Source organism: Leptidea sinapis, chromosome 23 (genome assembly GCF_905404315.1).
Source record: "Leptidea sinapis chromosome 23, ilLepSina1.1, whole genome shotgun sequence".
NCBI classification, from domain to species: Eukaryota; Metazoa; Arthropoda; class Insecta; order Lepidoptera; family Pieridae; genus Leptidea; species Leptidea sinapis.
In genome coordinates, this window is record NC_066287.1 from 3,078,433 (window position 1) to 3,100,532 (window position 22,100).

At 32.6% G+C, this 22,100-nt stretch overlaps 1 protein-coding gene across 1 annotated transcript; it reads right to left on the reverse strand.

Moving 5' to 3' along the window:
• Positions 1–506: 506 nt before the first annotated feature.
• On the reverse strand, positions 507–15,572 carry LOC126971455 (ephrin-A4). The gene has a single exon (XM_050817776.1). The coding sequence runs from the start codon at positions 15,146–15,148 to the stop codon at positions 14,366–14,368; it is 783 nt and encodes a 260-aa protein (XP_050673733.1). The 5' UTR covers positions 15,149–15,572; the 3' UTR covers positions 507–14,365.
• Between the last annotated feature and the right edge of the window lie 6,528 nt (positions 15,573–22,100).

The following is a 22,100-nucleotide window of genomic DNA, read 5'->3' on the forward strand; positions in this document are numbered from 1 at the left end:
TATTAGCGGTTAGAGTTAAAGTTTAAGTCAAATTTAATGTTAACAGTAACGCTGACTTTAACATAGACCGCGGAATGTGTTGCAACAGCGTAATCCTTGGCATAGTTAAATTTGCAACGATTGTAAATAATAATAAATAAAAATAATAAATTCATGCAAAATTTTAATTAAATCTATTCAATCTTGCCCGGACGTTTTTATATGAACAATTTTATTAAATGTATAGGTATTATTCATAATTCAAACGGTTGCTAACGGGGTTCGAACCTGGGTCCGCTAGATCAGTAAAGCTACATGCTCGGATTTGGTACCTACGCCCGAACGTGCCCGGACGAGGTCTGGTAGCGGACCATATTCGATGGTATGTCGCATTGTCCACCGCACATAATTATTACCATCCGTAACGTACCGAGAACGACGCCGGACCAATTGGTGCAGGGCGCCCACCGGACCGTCCAATGGTCATATGGTATAAAATAGCTCAAGAGTCGTCAAATAAAACATAGTTATAGTTCTCTCCAACATTTATTGGTCGAAAAATAAATTAAAACTTTGGATTTCAACAAAGGCCAGAAATCGTAAAAATAAATAGCTACAGGGTTCTACACTTAACAACATATTTACATTATACTTATACATAATACTTAGAAGGTACATTTTCGACAACCCACCCTTACGCGAAACTATTTTACACCCCATTCCAGGTCAACCATAATGACACAAATCTAAATTCATCTGAAATTATCGGTACAAATAACAACCTTAGATTTCAACGAACCAATATCATTCTTCTTCGTGTAGGAAACTAGCGTAGAATACGCAACCAAAATTCTGGCAAATTACGCTGTAATCGTGCTGTCACATTGCACTTATTAAACGTTGTACGGTGTGGTAAAACGTATGCTTTTTGCAAAATGTAATAGATGATTAAGCATAAACAAGCAAATATTTACAATTTATAAAATTGATGTGTGGAGTATAAGTTATGCGATGAATAGAAAGTGGTTAGAAATCTCTGAATCATCGTATCAGAACTTTAAATAATATGTCGTTTAATTATTAGCGAATTTTCTAGTACTTGGTTAAGTCGATTTAGTAATTGTTTTGTTGGGCGATGTATATGTTTCTACAACATGATCCCAGAAAATTATAAAACAAATGTTTTACGAAATTTAAAAGAATTCGTGATTGAAAACGTTAATGTGATTACATCGTTATATTTCTCTTCTTCTTCTCTCTTTCAAATGTAATTTAAGTCATTTCCATCATCATTTTTTGGTTCTCTATATTTTTTTTCTTTACACGGTATAATTTGTTCATCATTGTAAGTTAATCATACTTTTAAATGCTGTTTACACCAGCAAAGGCATAAGGCTATGTTCTTATTGAGCTGTCCTTAAAGTGCTTAATAGTATAATTGAATGATGATTGTTGTGTTGCTGGTGTCTCTTCTGAATAAACAATAATGATGAATGATCAATCTTTAACGGCATAATAATCATCCCTATTCGAAATTCGAATCCTCATGCAATTATTTAAGTGATATCACACTACGAAACTCACATCCTAATTTATTAATTATTTTTATTGACTAAGGGCGGTCTTAACTATTGTTAGTGCCATCTATGCAATACATCAAAATGTTTCTCTTGCTTTGATCGACAAAAACACGTAGAAGCCTGCTGAGTTTACTGAGTCTGTTCTTCTCAGGTCTGAGGCACTGGAAAGAGTGATAGTTTTTGATTTAAAATCTCTTTTTAGAATAAAAATATATATGATACGTTACATTTTTATAATGGCAGCTTTTTAAGCTAGATTTTATTGTGGCAAGAAAAACCTCCAATTCAATTAATGTAAAAGAGTGAACTTTAGAAAACAACATCCAAAAATTTCGAAAGTCGCTCACACACCCAAAAATTTAAGTCAATATATATAAGAAACAAATCGCTTTTTATAATAAAACATCAAACAGTCCTTCAGTATTTTGAGTACAATACTTATTATCGTTTAATTAAAGGGAAAAGGACGGTAAAAGGTATTTTAGATTACTTTTCATTTCATTACTTTTGTCACAAAAAATGAAAACTAGAACTTTTGTGGCTGGGCTGTTGCGAGCGTACAAGGGCGACGAGCGATTAGTCGCACTGTAGAAGAAAGTGGGCGGTGAGATTTGCTGAGGAATGTTTCTGATCACCAAGCAAGCACTGCTCATCGAGAATAATTAACTTTGATAGCTCTTGTTTCTGCAACGAACTTATGGAGGGAGTCTTAGCTAGGTAGTGTGACACATTATCCATTAAAATTGTGTGGGTGAAATGAAACGAGTTCCTAATGCTTAGTGATTACCCACACTTTGCTGAGACGGTGAGAAGCAGAGAAGAAAAGCATTGCTAACCCTCATGTAGTTTGCAAGAAAATTTTGTAATTTCTAGGAAGATTGATAGCGTAAAATTTGCAGCAGAATTTCAGTTGCGTAAATTCCATCGATCATATTATGTGGTAATGGACTTCCAACGAATAAATTCGATCTTTGAAAAGTAACAAATGCGTTTCATAGTAAATTCATACGTTTTTCTGAATATAGTTTTCAATAATCTGATGACGCCATTATGGATGACCCTTATAACAATTTATAATCAAGAGCAGAGATTGGCCGGTACGTTACAAAATATACAATTACAATAACACTCAAATTTATAATCGTCTCTTTCTTTAGTCCGTTTAATGCGTTCATTAGAGAGAGACAACACAAATTTAGGAATGTCAAATTTTAGTCGTCACTTTTATACAATTATTGGTAGAGGAGAAAAAATATAAGTAAAGTTAATTATACTGAAGAATACAAAATAATATAAATTCATATAGATGTTTCGCGCATTACTATAATAGTATAAATTAAGTTTTAATAGCATGAACTAGAAAAAAGGATGGTTACGTCACTAGGTATTGCAAGGTTGCAGACTATTTATAGACAGATAGTAAACCAAACATTCTCACCATGGAACCACAATATAAAATTAGCCATATGTTATGCGATTTGATTTTCGGAATTGAAAACCAAATAGGAATTCCATAGGACCACGGCAATATTTTTGAAGCTAGTATAGATCAAAATGGAAACGAATGAACAGTTGCGGCAGTTTATACCAAACGTGTGAGAATATTGCGTTTAGGATGCCGAATGCAAAATTTTCAGAATCGAAATCAGAACTTTTTTTTAAATATAGGAATAGTGCACCAAGTAGCACATTTTGTATGAAATTGCATTTGTGCATTCGGAATTCGTATTTACAGATTCGTATTAACTTTACAGAACTTGTATGGATAACAGATATATTGTTAAGGCTATAAAGAAATTATCTGTGAAAAATTAGTCTGACTTCATAAATTATCCGAAGAAAAACACTAAAAATATACAATAGCGGGAACACGATATCTGCACGAACTTTGCTTAAATAACAATGCACCCAAGCACATATTTTAAACATAGCTTATTATAAGCTAAATATAGTAGATCATCATAAAATGAAAAACTCAGTACAAAACTGTCACAACTCAAAAACTCATTTCGATCTCCCTCATTCGAAATCTAAAACTATAAACCATTTTAATATATTTACACCCCAAAAATAAACACAATATATCTATCTCAAAATAATATAATAAGTCGAATATTTACCGACAAATTGAAAACTCGAATTTTATTTCATTTCCCTTAAAGTTCCTCTTATAGATGCTCTTACTGTATTTTATATGGTTCGTGTTATTTAACTGCCTTGTAGTGATCTGTGGTTAAATTTATGATTTACCTATTAAATTTTACTAAACATAAGTTAATATACATTAATGCATCACGGTAATTAGCCATTACTTTTTTAGATGCATCTTCTTTGATAAAAGTGACGTCCCTATATCCTTCTTTCCAGAGCATGAATACTATTAACAGATAAATGCTTGGTTTACTTTTCCAAGACTCAAGTTATTTTCACGTGTAAAACTTATATGTGGTGACAAACACATAAACTTGAAATGACTTATAAGATCTATCGATACTTTTATCTATATACAAACAAAAAATATAGGCTAGTTTGTTTGAAGCCAATATTTCAACAGGAAATGTGGCAAGGGAGTGTTTGCTTACAGGAAAATGAATCTAAATTTTCCAATAACGTTGACAATTTCACTGATAAGTCATTTCTAAATGCTATTTCGTTTAAAACACTAAAAACATAAAGAAATTTCATTGTTATAATACTTCATTGTAATTTAAAATATACATATTTCATAACAGACTGTCGATATTAATTAAACTTGTTTTTAAACTGTTCTTGAATAACAAGACACATTTCAAGATTTACAACAATGTTTTGATACAAGATATTAATACATTTTCGATAATAAATCTGATACATCAAATTAATATTGTATCTCTGTTTCAATATTTTGTATAAATGTAAAACCACATTAAAGACACCTTAGATCATTCATACGTCTAGATAGCTGTGAAAATTACGAAAAAAATAGGGGTTGACAGTTAACCTCTATTTCGAGCAATGCACGCAAACTAACAGTAAGACGTAGCATGTCACGCACACTAAACTTATAAACCTGGCATATTTTCATCAGTTGTCTTGCAGCAAAAGGCTCTATCTAGACGTATTGAATATCTAAGACAGACACACAAAAAGATGAGAAAGATTTAACACAATAACTTATTAAATAAAAATAAATATTCATAACAGCATTTGAAACATAGAAATATTAAACTTCTAAAATGGCTGTATTAATGTATTTCATAGGTTCAGATCTACACATTTACAGGTTTGTCATAAAAATTACATTTTTACTTAAATTGATCACTAACTCTTACATCTGACAGTGAACACACGTTTCAACAAATATTCAGTTATTGAAACCTACAATATTAAGCTTTAGACCGATAATTATAAGCTGACAGAATCTTTTATGTACATTTCATGAATAAAATGTAAAATAACAAAGCGATTTTAATAACAATACGAAATGTCAAGTCTTTTGGAGTTATTACGCCATTCTATGTAACACTGTACTTGAACAAAAAAATGGAATAAAAACTGTTACTTGAGTTACTTAGGCGACAAAATATTCATATAATATAGATGTACACTTCAATTATTATAATTTTATCTCAGCTTAAACTATATTTTAATAAAAGAAAATCATTTTTCAACACACTTGATTACAAGAAATCCCCGTTAGGTATACACATACGGGTAAAAATTTCTTTATGTAGTTTTGACCTCTATTTTGATTTCCTTTTTTTCAAATTATAATATCTTTACTGATCGTGAAATTTAACTCAACCATGAAAATATATAAGAATAGAATTGACATCAGAAATAAATTGTCAGCATTAGAAAATTAAAACTAAAACAGAAAGAATATCGTTTAAAATTCGAATCATGAACCCCGAGTAAGTAAACATTGTGGCTGTCAACCGTTACTCTATAATCTATGCATAGTCTTCCTCTCACAGACTCGAGTAGCAACAAATTAGATTGCCGTCTAAACTACTAAAATAATACCTACATTTTTCCGCCTCTATTAAATATCTCTGCTCCTATAAAATAACTATGGCCACATAAATAGCAATTTATTTCACCGCAAAATATACACTTATAAATCCGCGAACCTACATACTATTATTTTTAACCAACAATTGATTTAGGAATAGGCAAAGGCCTTAATTTAGGATATTCGGAAAGCCATCGAATATAATATGAAACAAGGTGGCGAGCTGTCTAGTATTAAATAGAAAAATACTTTTAAACAGTTTAAGAGGTAGTTTTTATAATACTATATTAAATTAAGTACAAAGGTGACGCCACACGAAATTAAGTACGAAAAAATGACAGTCGACCATTTTGATTTATTAGTAGAACCTTTTCGCAGTAAATGTATTGGTAGGCGTCGCAAACTCTTCAAGGATACAAGGATATTTTATTGCGATAAGGTTCATAGTAGCTGCCAATCAAACTGGTTCTCTCTGTCTAGTAAACTTTAGTCTTTAGTAGCACCAATGTGAATTTAAAAAAAGAGCATTGTCTATTGTGCCGTTCCATTTTCAAACGCAGGTAGAGGCTATGCTTGCACAAACGCCAAAATGGCGCGTTAATACTTTTTGTTACGATTTTAACTTATCATAACTTTAAAATAATATTTATGCCATATTCTTGTTTAAAACATCTTTCTTTATATAGTATTATTCGCTTAATTCCAAAACTGAATGGGATTGAAAAAATATACCGACAGTTAAATCTATAGGCAGGGCGTTAACAACACTAAATCACTTTTTGCCTATTAACAGTTTTTGTACTCATTCTATACTATATAATTACAAATTTTTAACGTTTTCCTTTTTCTGTTTGATTTATGTTATACCCAATCGCAGTTATAATACATTTTTAAATTTTATATCACACAATCACCAATGGTGGAACCCCACAATATTCAATGCTCCTAATAAAGTGGACGAAATTAATGATTTCAAAAGAAATAAAAAATAAAATTCACCTAAAATATGATAGAAAATGACAACCTCCACTGAGCAAACAATTGGCTTATCGAATCTTGTCTAAACCTTTACGCACAAAACAAGATGGCGCCCAACAGTATTTTCTGACGTTCTATTCATAATATTATTTAATTAATTTAAGAGACATATATTATTTTGTTGTCCGTGAATAAGAATGCATTTCATATCACCTTCATGAAATACCTTCTTTTATATTGTAGCAAGCTTTTCCTTCTAATTCCATACTAAACATTATAACGCCATCTATTGACAGATAAATTCATATTACGATAAAGGTTTGAACAAAAGACATTAATGCCAGGCACCTTTTGATTAAAACTCATCCACCTTGTCTCTTAAACGTTTAAATATTGCGTATGTAAAGAAATTAATATAGTCTTAAAGTTATCAATTAATTTATCAGGTATTCCAAAGACACAATGTACAGGTAGACCGCAGACTCATATTGAATTACATCTGAGCGAGACAGGAGATATTTGTTCACTTTTAATACGTGAATGGGGAAAGAGATGGCAATATATTTTTCTAGAGTCTTATTTTACACAAACTCTTAATTTGATATGACCTTAACTTATCGGTAATGTAGAGCTTTTAAAGTTATTATTAATCTTTAAATTCTGTAATTAAAACATTTTATGCTTCTAGCTTTGTTCGTACAAAGTACCTTCTTTTCTCCTTTTTGTGCTCGGGAGTATGTTCTTAGTTAGTTATTTAGATGATTTAATTTTTCTCAGTAAATATTGTGCTCAATAAAGTTTGTAATAAAGTGCTCAATATATTTACTTCGAATAGGGTTTGTTTATTCAATTGGAAGGATAAGACTCATTGATAAATCAGTCTGTCCAATGTCCATCCTAAAATATTTGACGAAGTCCATTGGAGTGGAAATTTTTCGGATTATTATCACCGCGATAACCTAAATACTATTAGATTCATTTTAGCGTTTGAAATAAAAGGCGGTTACTGACAGTCATAACTACATAACAAGAGAGTTAGTATAGCGCTTATTGTTTAGCGACGAGAGATTAAAATGAAAGAAACCATTGATGAAGCATGATTTGAATTTTCAATATATGATTTAAGATATTTGTATTTAACTTTGCTGGGAAAAAACATTTAATTTGGCTAGCTAGTGATTAAAGAGAAATGAGTAATTTGCTTGGACCATTCCATTATATTTTGGGCGTTTTATGAATCAAGTCTTAAAAATTCAGTAAACTTGTAACGTAACCAAGAGCCTAGTATCCAAAAGGCTAGGCCAGTAGATGAAGATTGGTCAGGCTAATACGAACAGCTGAAACTACAAAATCAGAAATTTCATTAAAGTATTTTCTAGCCGATCATCTATGGCGAATGCCGTATTGTTGGTCATTGGTTAACTGACGTTCCCCAATAGCTGGCTGTGCACGATGATGGTGTTATGGCAATAGGCCTGTTGTCAGCCGACTTTTTTGAGAATTGGATGTACTAACACTTTCATGAGTTTGGTTTAAAATACCTTGGGATGGGAGTATTGAAAGTTGTTGCTAATAGACAAAAAGAGTGCCAAGAAAATTGGATTTCCCTTTTGTTGTATAGGCCAGACTTACCTCAAATTTATTTAAATATCGCAATCCTGTGCCTAAAACGAAATTTTTTTGTAATTTCTTGTTCATTAGACAACTAGATTATATCTATGCATTTAGCATATATCGGAGATGGAGAGACTAATAAGCTATATCATTCATCATCAGACAGAGAGAGTGACAATCAACCAAGCCAGCTTACCGACCTGGAAGAATCGCGTTAAGGTTTCGAAGAGTCGTTGTATGTGACAGAATATTCTTAAAATCCTCACTTTGGGTGTAAACGTTCTCCAAAATGACACTATTATTCAGATTTAATTAATATTTTCTTATTTCTGCATTTAATAAACGCTATTTCTACCTCCAGAAGTTAATTGGCTACTTTGTCATTGTTGAGTCTTATTTAATTTGCATCAATTTCAATTGCTGCGACAAGGTCAGATTCAATTAAGTCCGACAGAGTTACGTAACTGCGTTGGGTCACGTTTGGTATTGTGTTGATGGCATTATAAATTATTGTTGTTGGCTCTTGATTAGGTCCAGGGTCTTTACAACGCACGAAAAGATCTAGGTCTTGGTGAAAAGGTTACGAGAAAGATATGTAACGAACTATTTTCCATAAATGGACGTCTATTTTGTGTCTCTATTTATTTTTGCATCTTAAATTGAAGCACTTATAAGCCTAGTTACAGTTGGTAACTTTTACAGATACAACCTTCCAATATCCTCGCTTCACGATGTACATGGTATTTGCGCCACTGACGCAGTTTGAAGATATAGGTAAACTAAAACTAGATCATGAAATTGGATTTTTGATGGTAGAAGTCCGTGTGACATTTGCAATTAGGAATTTATTCGATATTAATATACTCGCGCCTGATACCTATACAGTGAAATGCATGTTTCCGCCTCATTCATCTTCACAGTACTTAAAGTTGGATGAAACCAACATAGTTAAATAATAGTCGTCATAATAAGAGAATGTTATTGGTAATTCATTATGGTAAAGGATTTAGATTCAATATTTAGGTACATACAGGAATGGAGAAAGCAAAAATAATTGTTAGATTAGATATACAAAGCACCGATGTTGTATTATTATCGTCAGATTTATAAATTATGCTTCAGTTTAGATCTGATAGTTTTACATTTTGAATGGTTATTCTTCCTTCCTGTCTTAGCTCAATATGTGTTAAACTTCAGAATCTGTGTATTTTAATTTATCATTAACAATTTGGAAAACGTAACAGATTTGAACTTAATGTAAATTTATTATTTTTTTTCAGTTTTCCTGACCAAGCATGTGAAACAGAATCATTATATGAGATATAAATCATCTAAAAGAAACGTCTTTTTGGGTATGTGGCATATGCTTTTAGTAGATTATATTGGCCTTACTGTTCTATGATAATGCCTTTACAAAGATACGAATTAAATATATTTTTATTATTGAAAAACAACTACATTACGAAGATAAATTGGTCATATCAATTATAGCTTATGTGCTTCTACAGCATTAATTAAAAAAAGGAACTACTATTCAAGAAAAAGATGTAGGTAATTTGATGATAATCTACCTACAGCAGTGCGTAGAATTCCCTGTGCCCTTAAAGAAAAAAATATTTAAATCTTAAAAAAAAGTGAATACCTTTTCTGGAGCTTCTCTTACCTTGAAAAGCCAAAGAGTTCTTTTTTCATGCTATGGATTTTTTTTTTGGATTTCAATTAAATTATTTCAAATTAATTTGCTAGTGAATTTTACAAAAATCAACCTACCTTCAGCAAATATCATCCCCGAGGCAATACCGTGGTGCTAAAATATTAACAACTTGGTCAATTACTTTCTCGGTTTCTGTTAACATTGTGATTGTGAAGTCAACGAATCGTCTTGATAACTAATTAATAATGTCAATAATTTTAGCATTATTTAAAAATGCATCATTAAAATGCATAACTACATCCACAGCAAAGCATAATAATATTTCCTAATGTCTATTAGATTAACTGATCAGCTAATTATGGACGCGAACGAAATTTAGCAAATTGCCAAAAATATGAGTCAGTGAAACCAAATCACGACAGTAAATACCCAGACGCATGTGTCAACCATGATACATTGTGTTTTGGAAAACGCCCAACTTATATAAAATTATTTAACCCATGGCATCAGAATCTCTCTTACAACACCTGATCAGCATGAAACCTCAACATTGATAGGTTCATGCTAAGAATGCGTCGTCATAAAGAGACCTAAAAGACCATGCAAAAATAAATTAACCTATCGGACATAGAGATTCGTCAAATGAGGTCAATAATTAAGATAATTATACTAAGTACACAGCACATCTAACCGAAAACTAATCAGAGAGAATTCTAAGTGAGAAATGTGTTTCATTTGAGTTTCATATTGCATCAATTTTAGCTTTGAAATTAAATATATTTGCAGCACTCCGAGTTTTATCTTTTCAATCAAGTTTTTCAAAATCATTTACACCCGTTTGTCTCAATAATAATTTGAATATCAGAATTTGTTTTCATTTACGAATGAACTTCTTTAATCACTTTATGCAAAGTCGTGATTCATTTATGATTTAAATCATTCTTAAGCAGCCTAGAATTAAAGGTTTGGCTTTAGATCAATTAGATCTGGTATGTCTGAATAAATATTTTTCGGAAGATGCTAATTTAGTAATAGCATAATAGGAAATGGAGATGACAGCAGCAATCATCATTTCAATTAGAAAATCAAAGCTTACAATCTGGCTTCAATAAACCATACACCATGAAATCTTTACGCTTCTGAGAAAAGCATGTGTTAAAATAAACTCGCGCTCTCATTCTAGTTAAACAAATATGATGTCATTAATTAATCTAAAGTTAAATTCTTTGATGTCATCCAAACACAACTACACGCATCTGTGTGAAATAATGCCCGCTTTGAATAATAACTTAAAACTTTTTATCGTTCTTTCTAATCGAGCATTCAATGCTGGCATTTTGTTTTATGCCGTTAAATATTGTGGCGGTCACTTTTACACTGTTTTCTTTATTAGAATCTTTTGTTGAATTATATTTCTCAAAATATATTTCGATGAAAAAGTTACATTTTATTGGATATTTACTCACCAGTTATTACAAATTTATTTTATAGAAGATTAGCCGCTTTTTGTTTTGTATTTAAAAATAAAACTTTAGAAAGACATTTTGTTGCTTCAAGTACCCATAAGTTTTTTGTTGCTGTTGCGATTATATTACTTACATTTATCAAAACCACAAACAAAAACGTTTGATTCATGAATCACTTAGCAACATTTACTTAAGTACTTTAAATGAATTTATTATTCAGCGATAGGTTTCAATTTATTCGAATGATTATTGCTATTGCTAATTCGACATTTGCCTATTCTGTTTTAATCATACTCACATAAATTATTATGTTTAAAAACCTTTCAAGTAGCTTTCAATCAGTGGGTGTATGTGCTCTCACAAATACATCTAATTTCAAAGCCACATTATCAGTGATTATAATAAATAAGTCAGAATCCTTTACAATCCCTTCAGAACTGAAAATAACTAGACGTTTAACCTTACGGAGAAACGCTTAAGTATAATAAACTGTTCATAAAAATAGACGCACTCAGCATATGGCGAGAACACGAGAACAATCCTCAAACTGTAGACTATTTATCTTCCATTTACCGTTGAGCAGGTAAAGGATATAAACCTCACTAAATTTCTACACAAGAAACGGTATTTTGTATGAATTAAATGCCAATAATTTATCGTTTATCTTTATTGGGATTGTATAGCAATAACCCAAAATCTATTCATTTTAGCGGGACGAGCCAAAGATCAGGCTCAGTGGCATGAATTAGATTAGGCCTATGTCTGGCAATGGACTAATATACTATATATACTAATAAAATAATGACGAAATTTAGCTAGGAAATTCTACCGTTTCATTTTGCGTCTAGTATTTTTTTGTACTTTGCAGGTAGGAACATATTATTATTGTGCTAACGTGGTTCATATTAGTAAATGTGCTTCTGCATAATAAGGGCTAAAATCTCTCAAATATGGCAAATACGATTAACAGCCTAATAGATTAATTAACTCGTCCATTTCATTATGTTCACAAAATGCCTAAAGTTTTAGAATCGCCCTCCCTAATTTAATAGGTGTCAGAGATAAAATGTCGTTTATTTTTAAATCTGTTTAGAAAACAATGCATTAGCCTGAGATGTTTCTGTGTTTTCACGCCACGTGTCTCAATTAAGTCATGTAACAATTTGTTAATTAGAAATAGGTTTCGAATCGTTTGCTATTTCATAATGATTGATCACTGAAATGAATGCGAAAAATGATTCATATATTTATTCATCAGATGTTTCGTTTCATTCATTTTCCTTTATTTCTTCATTTGTTATGTTATTGCATACGTTGGTATTTTGTTAATTTTCAGTGTTAAATTTAGCATCAATGTTTATATTTCTAATTTAGTTTATACCAATATTTACTTTGGTTTTACTATAAATTTCAATTTTATATACTTAATACGTTTTAGATTATGAACACACATTAAGGCATTTAATTTATCGTTGGATTTGGACCTTTATGATTCGGAATGCGTCTTTGATACCTAATAACATCAATATAATATGAAACTCAAATGATCTTAAGCTATTTTAAAATATACTGCCACTAAAATGCGTATGTCTAACAGAAAACCGGTCTATTTCAACTACTTTAACTATTTGACTATTTTATTGTAAATGATGGCACAAAGTGCTTCGTTGTTTATAATATGATGTTAATTTGTATCAGTTTCATCTGCCATTTTGAAATCGTTTTGATATTTTGCCACAAATTAACTTTGTCACTGTATAATATAAAAATTACATGAAACGAAATTCAGAGACCAACTTGCAATATAATTTTTCTTTGCTTGAAAAGAATGATATTAATAAGAATTCTTCCCAGTAAAGTATTTAAGTAGGTAACCCACAACTTAATTTACCTACTTTCATATCTGGACAACTTTATATTGGGCCTTTATTAGTGAAATTTTGCAAAGTTGCACGTTATTGATATGATAATACGAGATAAATAAGTAAGATTTCTAATTTCTATTGTACGATTTGGACGATTTTGTTTATTTACAAATAGGTTTTTAGTTAGAAAGTAGGTAGTTGAATGATACAAAATTTACGAACAACTTCCAAATATTTTCTGCAAGCAATTCTAGTGTGACTTTTTAAAAACAGGCACATAAACCTAAACGAATGCAAAATAGCTAAGTTTTGTAGTTTTGGCGTATTTAAACATAATGTTGTCTATTGTCCACTGATACAAATTGTCAAATCAAGGCAGAAACCAATCAATGAAGACGGTAATTGGGCTATTGCTGGCAAAGGTAATATTGCCGTATTGAAGTTTCCTTCAAAGTGAGTATTGTATGACATAAAGTCACCAGAAAAACAATAATATCGAAAATAAGCTTGCGTAAATCAATAAAAAAAGCAATAAAATCAGTCATGATAATTACTGAGGTGAAAATGCACTTTTAAATACATTAATTCAATATCACATAAAAAGCATAGACAAAAATTACACCCTAAATAAAACCAAAATCACAGTGCGTCAGGACAAGTGGTTTGCCCGAAATTTCGTATAAATAAAATTTTTAAGCGTTAATCATATGAATAAATTTGTTTTCGAACTAAACTAGAGACTAACTTTTAAATAATATTTTCCCCTAAATTTAATTGAATTCTATTTCTTAATCAAATATCCTTCATTGCATTAGTGAAAATATAAAAAATTTAATTCCTAATGTTTTAAGAAACCTATGTTACATACATATTGTTAACTTTTAATATTAATATATAATATGTTTATAATACGCAACTATCGGCAGCATCTGCTAAAGGTCTTCGATTATTCATAGGCCTGATTATAGTAATATTAATATTAGGCGCAGTCCCTTAAAAACTAAGATTTTGTCATTGGAACTTTCTGGAAACTAGGAAACGCACAGTCTAACCCCATACTAGCCACTTACGCACTGAAATCCTCAATCCACGAGTGCACACACATATTTGTCACAACACACACCAATTCACGTATAGACTAGAGAGTCTGGTCGTAGATATTGCAGTGTCTGTGTGTCTTGGGCTGAATAGGGCTTTGCCTCGGGACGCGGGGGCCGCGTCGCTTTGGCGCACATTCACCGAGCCAGCGGAGCCAACACGGCGCTCACGGCGAGCGCCAGGGCTATGGAAGAAGCCAGGGCTGCCCCGCGTGAGTAAGACAGTTCCTCGCTCTTCACAACCTCGTTTGGCGACTTGTCGTACTTGTGCGTCTTTTTCGTAACAGCTTTCGCTGTTGTGGTGCTGGGTGTAGTCGGTGGAATAGTTGGAGGGGACGGAGGTGGTGGCAGCGTCGGCTGAGGAGCTGGCACTGGAGACTGCTCCTCAGGCTTGCAGCAAACCCGGAACACCAGCCTCATGTTATGACTGAGGCACCGTCCCCCGATGCGTCTATGCAGATCGTCTTTACTGGACGTTGATATAAAATAATAATCCTTCCCTGGCAGGAACTCCAGCCCACCAGGCTGCGGTGTAAATGGTCTAAAGGTTATCGTAAAGTACATCAATTTGTGCGGTTTGTCGCATATAGCTATTATACGAGGGTTCGGATTTGTTATCCTACACGTATCATACTCTTCTTTGCTAACATTGTATATTATATACTTTTCTGTATCCTCCTCAAAAGTCCCTGGAGCATACACAGGACACAGTATATTTACTTGATCATACTCAAACTGAGTGTTCCCTTTATTCAAATCAAAGACATGGTCTGTGTTGTCTATTCTGAATATGCTATTTGTGGTATTCCAATGGATGTAAAATGACTTTGCGAGATTACCCATCGCGCTTTCAAAGAAGAATATTAATACTAAAAGGGTCCAGGGCGCCTGACGTAGGCCAAAGTAACCGAAGGACACCATTATGTTTTATGGTTTCACTGATCGCATACTATACACAACACAACACAAAATCTTCTATCCACAATCATACACAATACCAATCCATATTTAGTCACACAATTTGTTCATCAATACGTCTGTAAAACGTCTTATAGCATGGTAAAAACCTTTTCACTAACGCCACAGCAATCCACCATTTCGCCCCACACTAGATTTTATTTAACGATAAATGTGGAATTTTATGGGACGTGGCCCCTACAAAAGCTCACTATTATCACTAAAACTGAATGAATATGATACCGAACGCGTTTGATTTTGTACAAGGATGCTTTCTGTGTTTGAAATACGTTGAAATTAATCAATACATCACACACTTTTTTACAATTTTGAGGCGTTCTTTGTATGAACGGGCGGCGCGGAGATAGGCAACGTAGCGCCTCGCGGACGTTGAGCGAACTAAGGAATGCTGCTCGGGTCGGCTCTACGCATGCGACGTCGCTCCCTTTCACCTCACCCCGCACGCTTTCAGCTGCGTTCAAGCTTCGAGCTTGTGGGCATTGTGCTAGACCTAAAATGGCCGACATTGTCGAAGACCCAAAGCTTCCATAATTACTTTGTACCTAAATAACACATAATACTGAATATTAAAGTTTAAGTAGAGTCCCTACTTTTTCTCCATATTTATCACAACAATATTAATTACCATGATTTATGTACAATTATATATATTTGAGTAAATTTGTTAAAGAATATGTGTGATATGATTTTTTTTGTATTTAAAGTTCTTTTAAACCGAATTTTATGTGTATTGTTATGAACTCTACATCGTAACCATGCCAAATATATAGTCAATCATTTTATACTAATTTCATATTCAATGGATTTTAAAGGGAAATAAAAGCTATTCTGGAACGCAGCCTTTTGACCGAAAAGCTTTTACTCTCGCAGGTTTTACGGGTCTACCTATACGATGCACTGCGAAGCACTTTAATAGGTTTCGTTATTCCTTGCTGAATAGAGATATAAATTATCTTACTGTGTGCTCTAGCTTCATATGCAACATAAAATATGTTTATTATCTTCAATATTATTCCTTGAATAACATTTAAATTCATGTAATATTTTATAGCCTTGTATAAATGCGAATTGGAAATGAAGTATATAATATGCCTAATACATATATTAGATATAACTCTAAAATCAGGTTGAAAGCTCGATCAACCTTTTAAATATTCAAATTATCTAATAAAATTATAATTTAAACAAGTATTGAGTAGATACTAGCATTACAAATACTCAAAAAAAGTCGCTCAAAGAAAAATTTTAAGAAAAAAATATCATGACTGTTCATTGTACATTTATTAATTTTAATAAGCATTCACAAAAATCGTCACCTTTTTGCTCTAAATAGTGATTTTCATTATTATATCACTAGAAATAAGGGATTGCTTGTAACTAATTCTAGTAGGCTTCATAAGATACATAATAGCTTTAAGGGTAAATGTTTACACTTTTATAATAAAGTCCCAGCCACTGTTCAGGCATTATCTACAAAAGAAATATTGTTTTTATTAAAAAAAGGGCTCTGGCGTAAATCTTACTACTCCACAGCTGAATCCTAAGTGATCGGACAGCCTGGGGTAAGATTATGATTATTTTGTAGCAATAACGATGACAATACAATTTTGTTATATTTTATTTATGGAACGCAAAAAAAATTGCTGTGAAAGTTTCTTGCGCCGCTTCTTCTCTCTCAGAGTACCATTTGTATCCGAAGCGGTGGTTATTTTAGAAGTGACATCAAAAAGAATTCGAAATGACTCAATTCTGAGAAAATAAATGCCTTGTTATGCCTTTTAAGGTGTTATCAGTGAATTATTACAAAAATATAGTTATAAGTGTAAAATATTAGGCACCTAACTTATGTGAAAATGATGCGATTCCATTAAAAATCTATCTTAAATATTTTTTAAACTAAAAATGTCAAAATTCAAACTTAAAAACATATTTTTTCAAAGATATCTCTTTTATTGGTATTTTTACCAATATACTTAGTAATATTTTTATTTATTGCGCTGTTTACATGATAAACAATGTTTATTATTACAAACAAATAGAGTTATAAGAATACTATCAATTTTTTTTTTTATGATAATGAGGGACGAGACGAGCAGGACGTTCAGCTGATGGTAATTGATACGCCATGCCCATTACAATGCAGTGCCGCTCAGGATTCCCGAAAAACCCAAAAATTCTGAGCGGCACTACAATTGCGCTCGTCACCTTGAGACATAAGATGTTAAGCCTCATTTGCCCAGTAATTTCACTAGCTACGGCGCCCTTCAGACCGAAACACAGTAATGCTTACACATTACTGCTTCACGGCAGAAATAGGCGCCGTTGTGGTACCCATAATCTAGCCGGCTTCCTGTGCGAAGGAGCCTCCCACTGGTAATTAAACAAAGTTTATTGAATTAGACTTTCAACATTACTTTCACTCATTTTCATCCATCCATTTTAAGTACAGCTATTCTGAGCTTATTGTCAACATCAAAAACTGATACTTTATTTTTTAGGCTTATGGCACTTTGATTCGATTTTTAAATACCTGCCATATGTGAAATGCGTGGCGACATAGAGATTAAAGTAGGTACATAGAGTGGTCACTGGCAAATGTTTTACATAAAAAATGTTTTTATTTAGCTCTATGTCATATCTTATATCTTTAAACGAGCAATTCTTGTATATATATATATAATCTGAATCTCGGAAACGGCTCCAACGATTTTCATAAAATTAAGTATGCAGGGGATTTCGGGGGTGATAAATCGATCTAGCTAGGTTTCAATTTAAAAAAAATGGTTTTATCCATGTTTGAATAAGAAACAGCTACAATAACATTAGAATACAAAGGTAAATTTCGCCACTATATACAAGACTATTATAGCTCAGATGGGACATTGGGTGATCCGGAAAGCAGAAGACCCCGGTTCGAATCCAGATGTCCTATTAGTTTTTTTTTCTCCTCTCTGACATCTTCTGACCTCTGACCCCGAAACTAGTTAAAACTGACTGTAGGTATCTTCGGGGTCAGTAATTCCTCAAAATATGACAATGACAAACGAAGCAATTAATAATAAATAAAATTGAATGTGTATGTATGTGTGTGTGAGTGTGTGAACTTTAATATCTTTGGCGTGGTTCAGTACTTTCTCCCTATACAAGAAATTCCCCATAATGGCTAAAGAAGATTTTACTTCTAAAAGTTACACTAAACCAGCTGACCGCAAACGTTGTATTGCCATATAAAGTAACTAGCTGCCCCGACAGACGTTGTTCTGTAGATAGTAAAAAAACAACTGTTTTATATTTCAAAACATCAAAAATTATTTCGTAAATATGTTCCCTGTTGTTATAATGAAATTGTTTCACAGCGGAACTGTCAAGCCGTGCGTCACTAAATTCTCTCATAGAAAATATGTCCATACAAAACAAATATTGAAAATAAAAATAATTATGGGTCCCAAATCGAAATTAAAACTACCCTATCTCTCAAGTTGGATCAAACTGCACTCCATGAAGTAATCACCATTAAAATCCGTTCATTAGCTTAGGAGTCCATTGAGTACAAACATTGTGACACGAGATTTATATATATTAAGATAAAAATAATGTAATCATTAAAAATTTTGGGGTATAGATATTGGCCGAATCTCAGACCTACCCGTTATACACACAAATTCTCAAACAAATTGGTTTAGCCGTTTTGGAGGAGTTTGGTAACAAACACCGGGACATGAGAATCTTATATATAAGATATAAGTAAATATAATCGCAACCACAGTTACAAAGCAATGCCGATGAAAACAGGCCAGGTGTAATTTAAAACAAAGCAAAGATATCCCCTTTAGATTTGCAGTAGATGAGGGCTAAAAGGTACCTATTATCTATATTATATTGTTTCCAAATTTAACGCTACCATTATTATTAAAAAGTAAAGCATATTTTTAGACAAATTGATAAGAAATGTTTGACCTCCAACTAGATACCACATGTGTAGTTGCAAAGTTCGGCAACTAATATATGGTACTCGAAACAGTCTCGAACAATGTGTGACGTTGACGTGCCACATGTTCTGTTAAAACTTTGCTAATAATTGACACTATAATACCTGGTTGCGTAGTAAAAGTTTAAAATAATATTACTACAAGAAATAAGAATGACACTGGGATCACATCTCATCAGTAAGTATTTTGTATTTTATTAATTTCAATCTAAATTAACACGAAGCGTATGGTACAAAATTTATTTATTATTCTTAGGTAGTGCGGTATCTAGTTGTAGCACAGCGGAGACCAATCCTTAATGTAAGCGTTTGACAATACCCCAAATCGATTCAACTGTTATAAATTTCTACAAAGAAAAAAAGAACGAGGAGTAAAAGAAATAAGGATTTTTATTTTGCTACGCCTAAGACGTCAACGGCACATCATAGAGTTAAACTATGATCAGGCTACTAGAATTATCTACAGATACTTACCGTAGATAATTCTAGTAGCCTGATCATACACGTACACTTATGCATCCATCCACAAACCTTAAAGTCTCTTGCATACTCTAATCTTAATGGCCGGCAACCCATACACACAGCCACACCTATGACTTTGCTGATGTCAATGTATCTTTTGAACTCTCCTACTGCTGAGGTCGGTACTTTCATTGGGTAGGCTAACCGCCCGTTTTCTCCTCTAACAGCCGTTCCCAATATTCAGTCTATCTCTTACTTGAGATAAAAATCGTAACTATCGTTGACTTTTCCGTTCCAATAAACTTAACGACGGTAACTCACCTTATCCGTACAAGCTGTCTGTCAATAGGACGACGTATAGCTTACCAGCGATAGAAGTTTGTATGGAAATTGCAATTCACGCGTCCCAATATAAGGCGATAAGAATGACTTATCGAGTATATTGGGACAACTTCAGATCATTGGCAGCTAATTACTGACAGTAGAAGGTAGTAGGTAATATAAATAATATATATTAATCACCTTTTACCCTTTTGTATACTTATATGATTTGTTTTTAGATTATAAGTACTATATTACCATAATATTGTTATCTCTAAACTCCTAAGCTAACAGCAAGAACATAAGCTGTGAAGTAACCACTAGCGCCATCTAGTTACATGTACCTCAAGCTTACCTCAAATTATAATAGACCTTAGAATGAAAATTGTATTAGATTATTTTGTTTGTACCTCATGAATGTACATATTTTTATATTGTTTAAATTTAATTTTTCTATTTATTTCAATCACAGAGCTTTCCTTCTCCGATAAAATATACGCCGATAAATACTACTCATTAAAAAATTTGACTTAACAGTTAATTATATTTTACGAATATGAATCTAGCTGATGTGTTTTACATTAATTACTATAATAAAGGGTTTACTGATAAGGATGTTTTTGGCTTACCGTATAAAGAATTTAGAAATAAATTAATACTCAAACTAATGTAATCTTGTTCCTCATGAGTGGAATAAATATTTATACTTATTATATACAAGTACGCGTTTATTGTTAATGTTGACACTTTATATAATATAATATTAAAATTGTAATTTTAATATCTGTTTGATGCCAAAATAAAATCAAATAAAATAAATTAAAGTTGTAAAATAATAGCATTTAGTTTTACTTAGAAATAACCTTAGGAAATGGAAAAAGTAAACTACCTTTTAGAAATAGTGTACGCGCTTGAAGGAACCTATGTCGTCTCGTCCAGGAAACATGCAATGAAGCTCATTTCACTGCTTGGTTGTATGTAGAAGAAAGTTCCGTTGAAGAAACGCCACACATTCAGATGGTTGGGATGATAATGTAATTTGTAGCGTGTCGTGCGGTGGCATGAATCAGGTTAAACTGTTCTTCGGAACACTCCCCGTGATAAATGCGGTAGAAGATACACAATGAAGCGACGTCTCTACGGAACGCCAAGTGACCTAGCCGTTAAAATAGCACTGGATTGTTAAAAATAGTACAATGTAATATCAATACTAGCTGAACCGGCGATATTTGTTTTGCCCTATAAATTAAGTACCCCATGGCCGCTCTCTCAGTTGCTATTATTTGTATTGCGAATATATATTACCTCCTGTGCACAGGATTCCGGCTAGATTTTTTATTTATTTATTTATTTTCACTATGTGTTCCACAACGGCGCCTATTTCTGCCGTGAAGCAGTAATGTGTAGCTAGTAAAATTACGAGCAGATGAGACTTAACATCTTATGTCTCAAGGTGACGAGCGCAATTCTAATGTCGCTCAGAATTTTTGGGTTTCTCAAGAATACTGAGCGGCACTATATTGTAATGGGCGTATCAGTTACCATTAGCTGAACGTCCTGCTCGTCTCGTCCCTTATTTTGATATAAAAAATTATTTATAAGTCAATTTAATAATATAGTTTCTGGATAAGTAATCACCAACATGTGTTTATAATCTTCTCCGAAACACGCTGCATCTTATGGTAAAAGTATTGTTCCGATCGGTTAAGTAAAAATATCCGAACAAAAAAACGTTCATTCCATCTATTACTTTAGATAGACTTAGATATTTCAGTACCACCCCTAGACAATAATAACCCCTAGATAATAATAATAATAATAATATTGACACACTTTTTACACAAATTATCCTGCCCCAAGTTAAGCATATATAGCCTGTGTTATGGGTTACAAGACAATGATATATAGATGAAGCATTGATCTCCGTTGCGCTCCAACTAGATACCGCAGGCGTAGTCGGAAAGTGCGGCAACTTATTAGTTGATACTACGACCAACTGGACGTACTCGAGCCAGTCTCGAACATGATGTTGACGTGCCACATGTTCTGTAGAACTTTGCATATAATTAACACTAAAATGCCGGGTTGCGTAATAAAACTGTGTAAAAATAATACTACAAGAAA

Coding starts and splice junctions, on each gene's coding strand:
- LOC126971455 (XM_050817776.1), bottom strand. CDS start 15,148: ATGGTGTCCTTCGGTTACTTTGGCCTACGTCAGGCGCCCTGGACCCTT.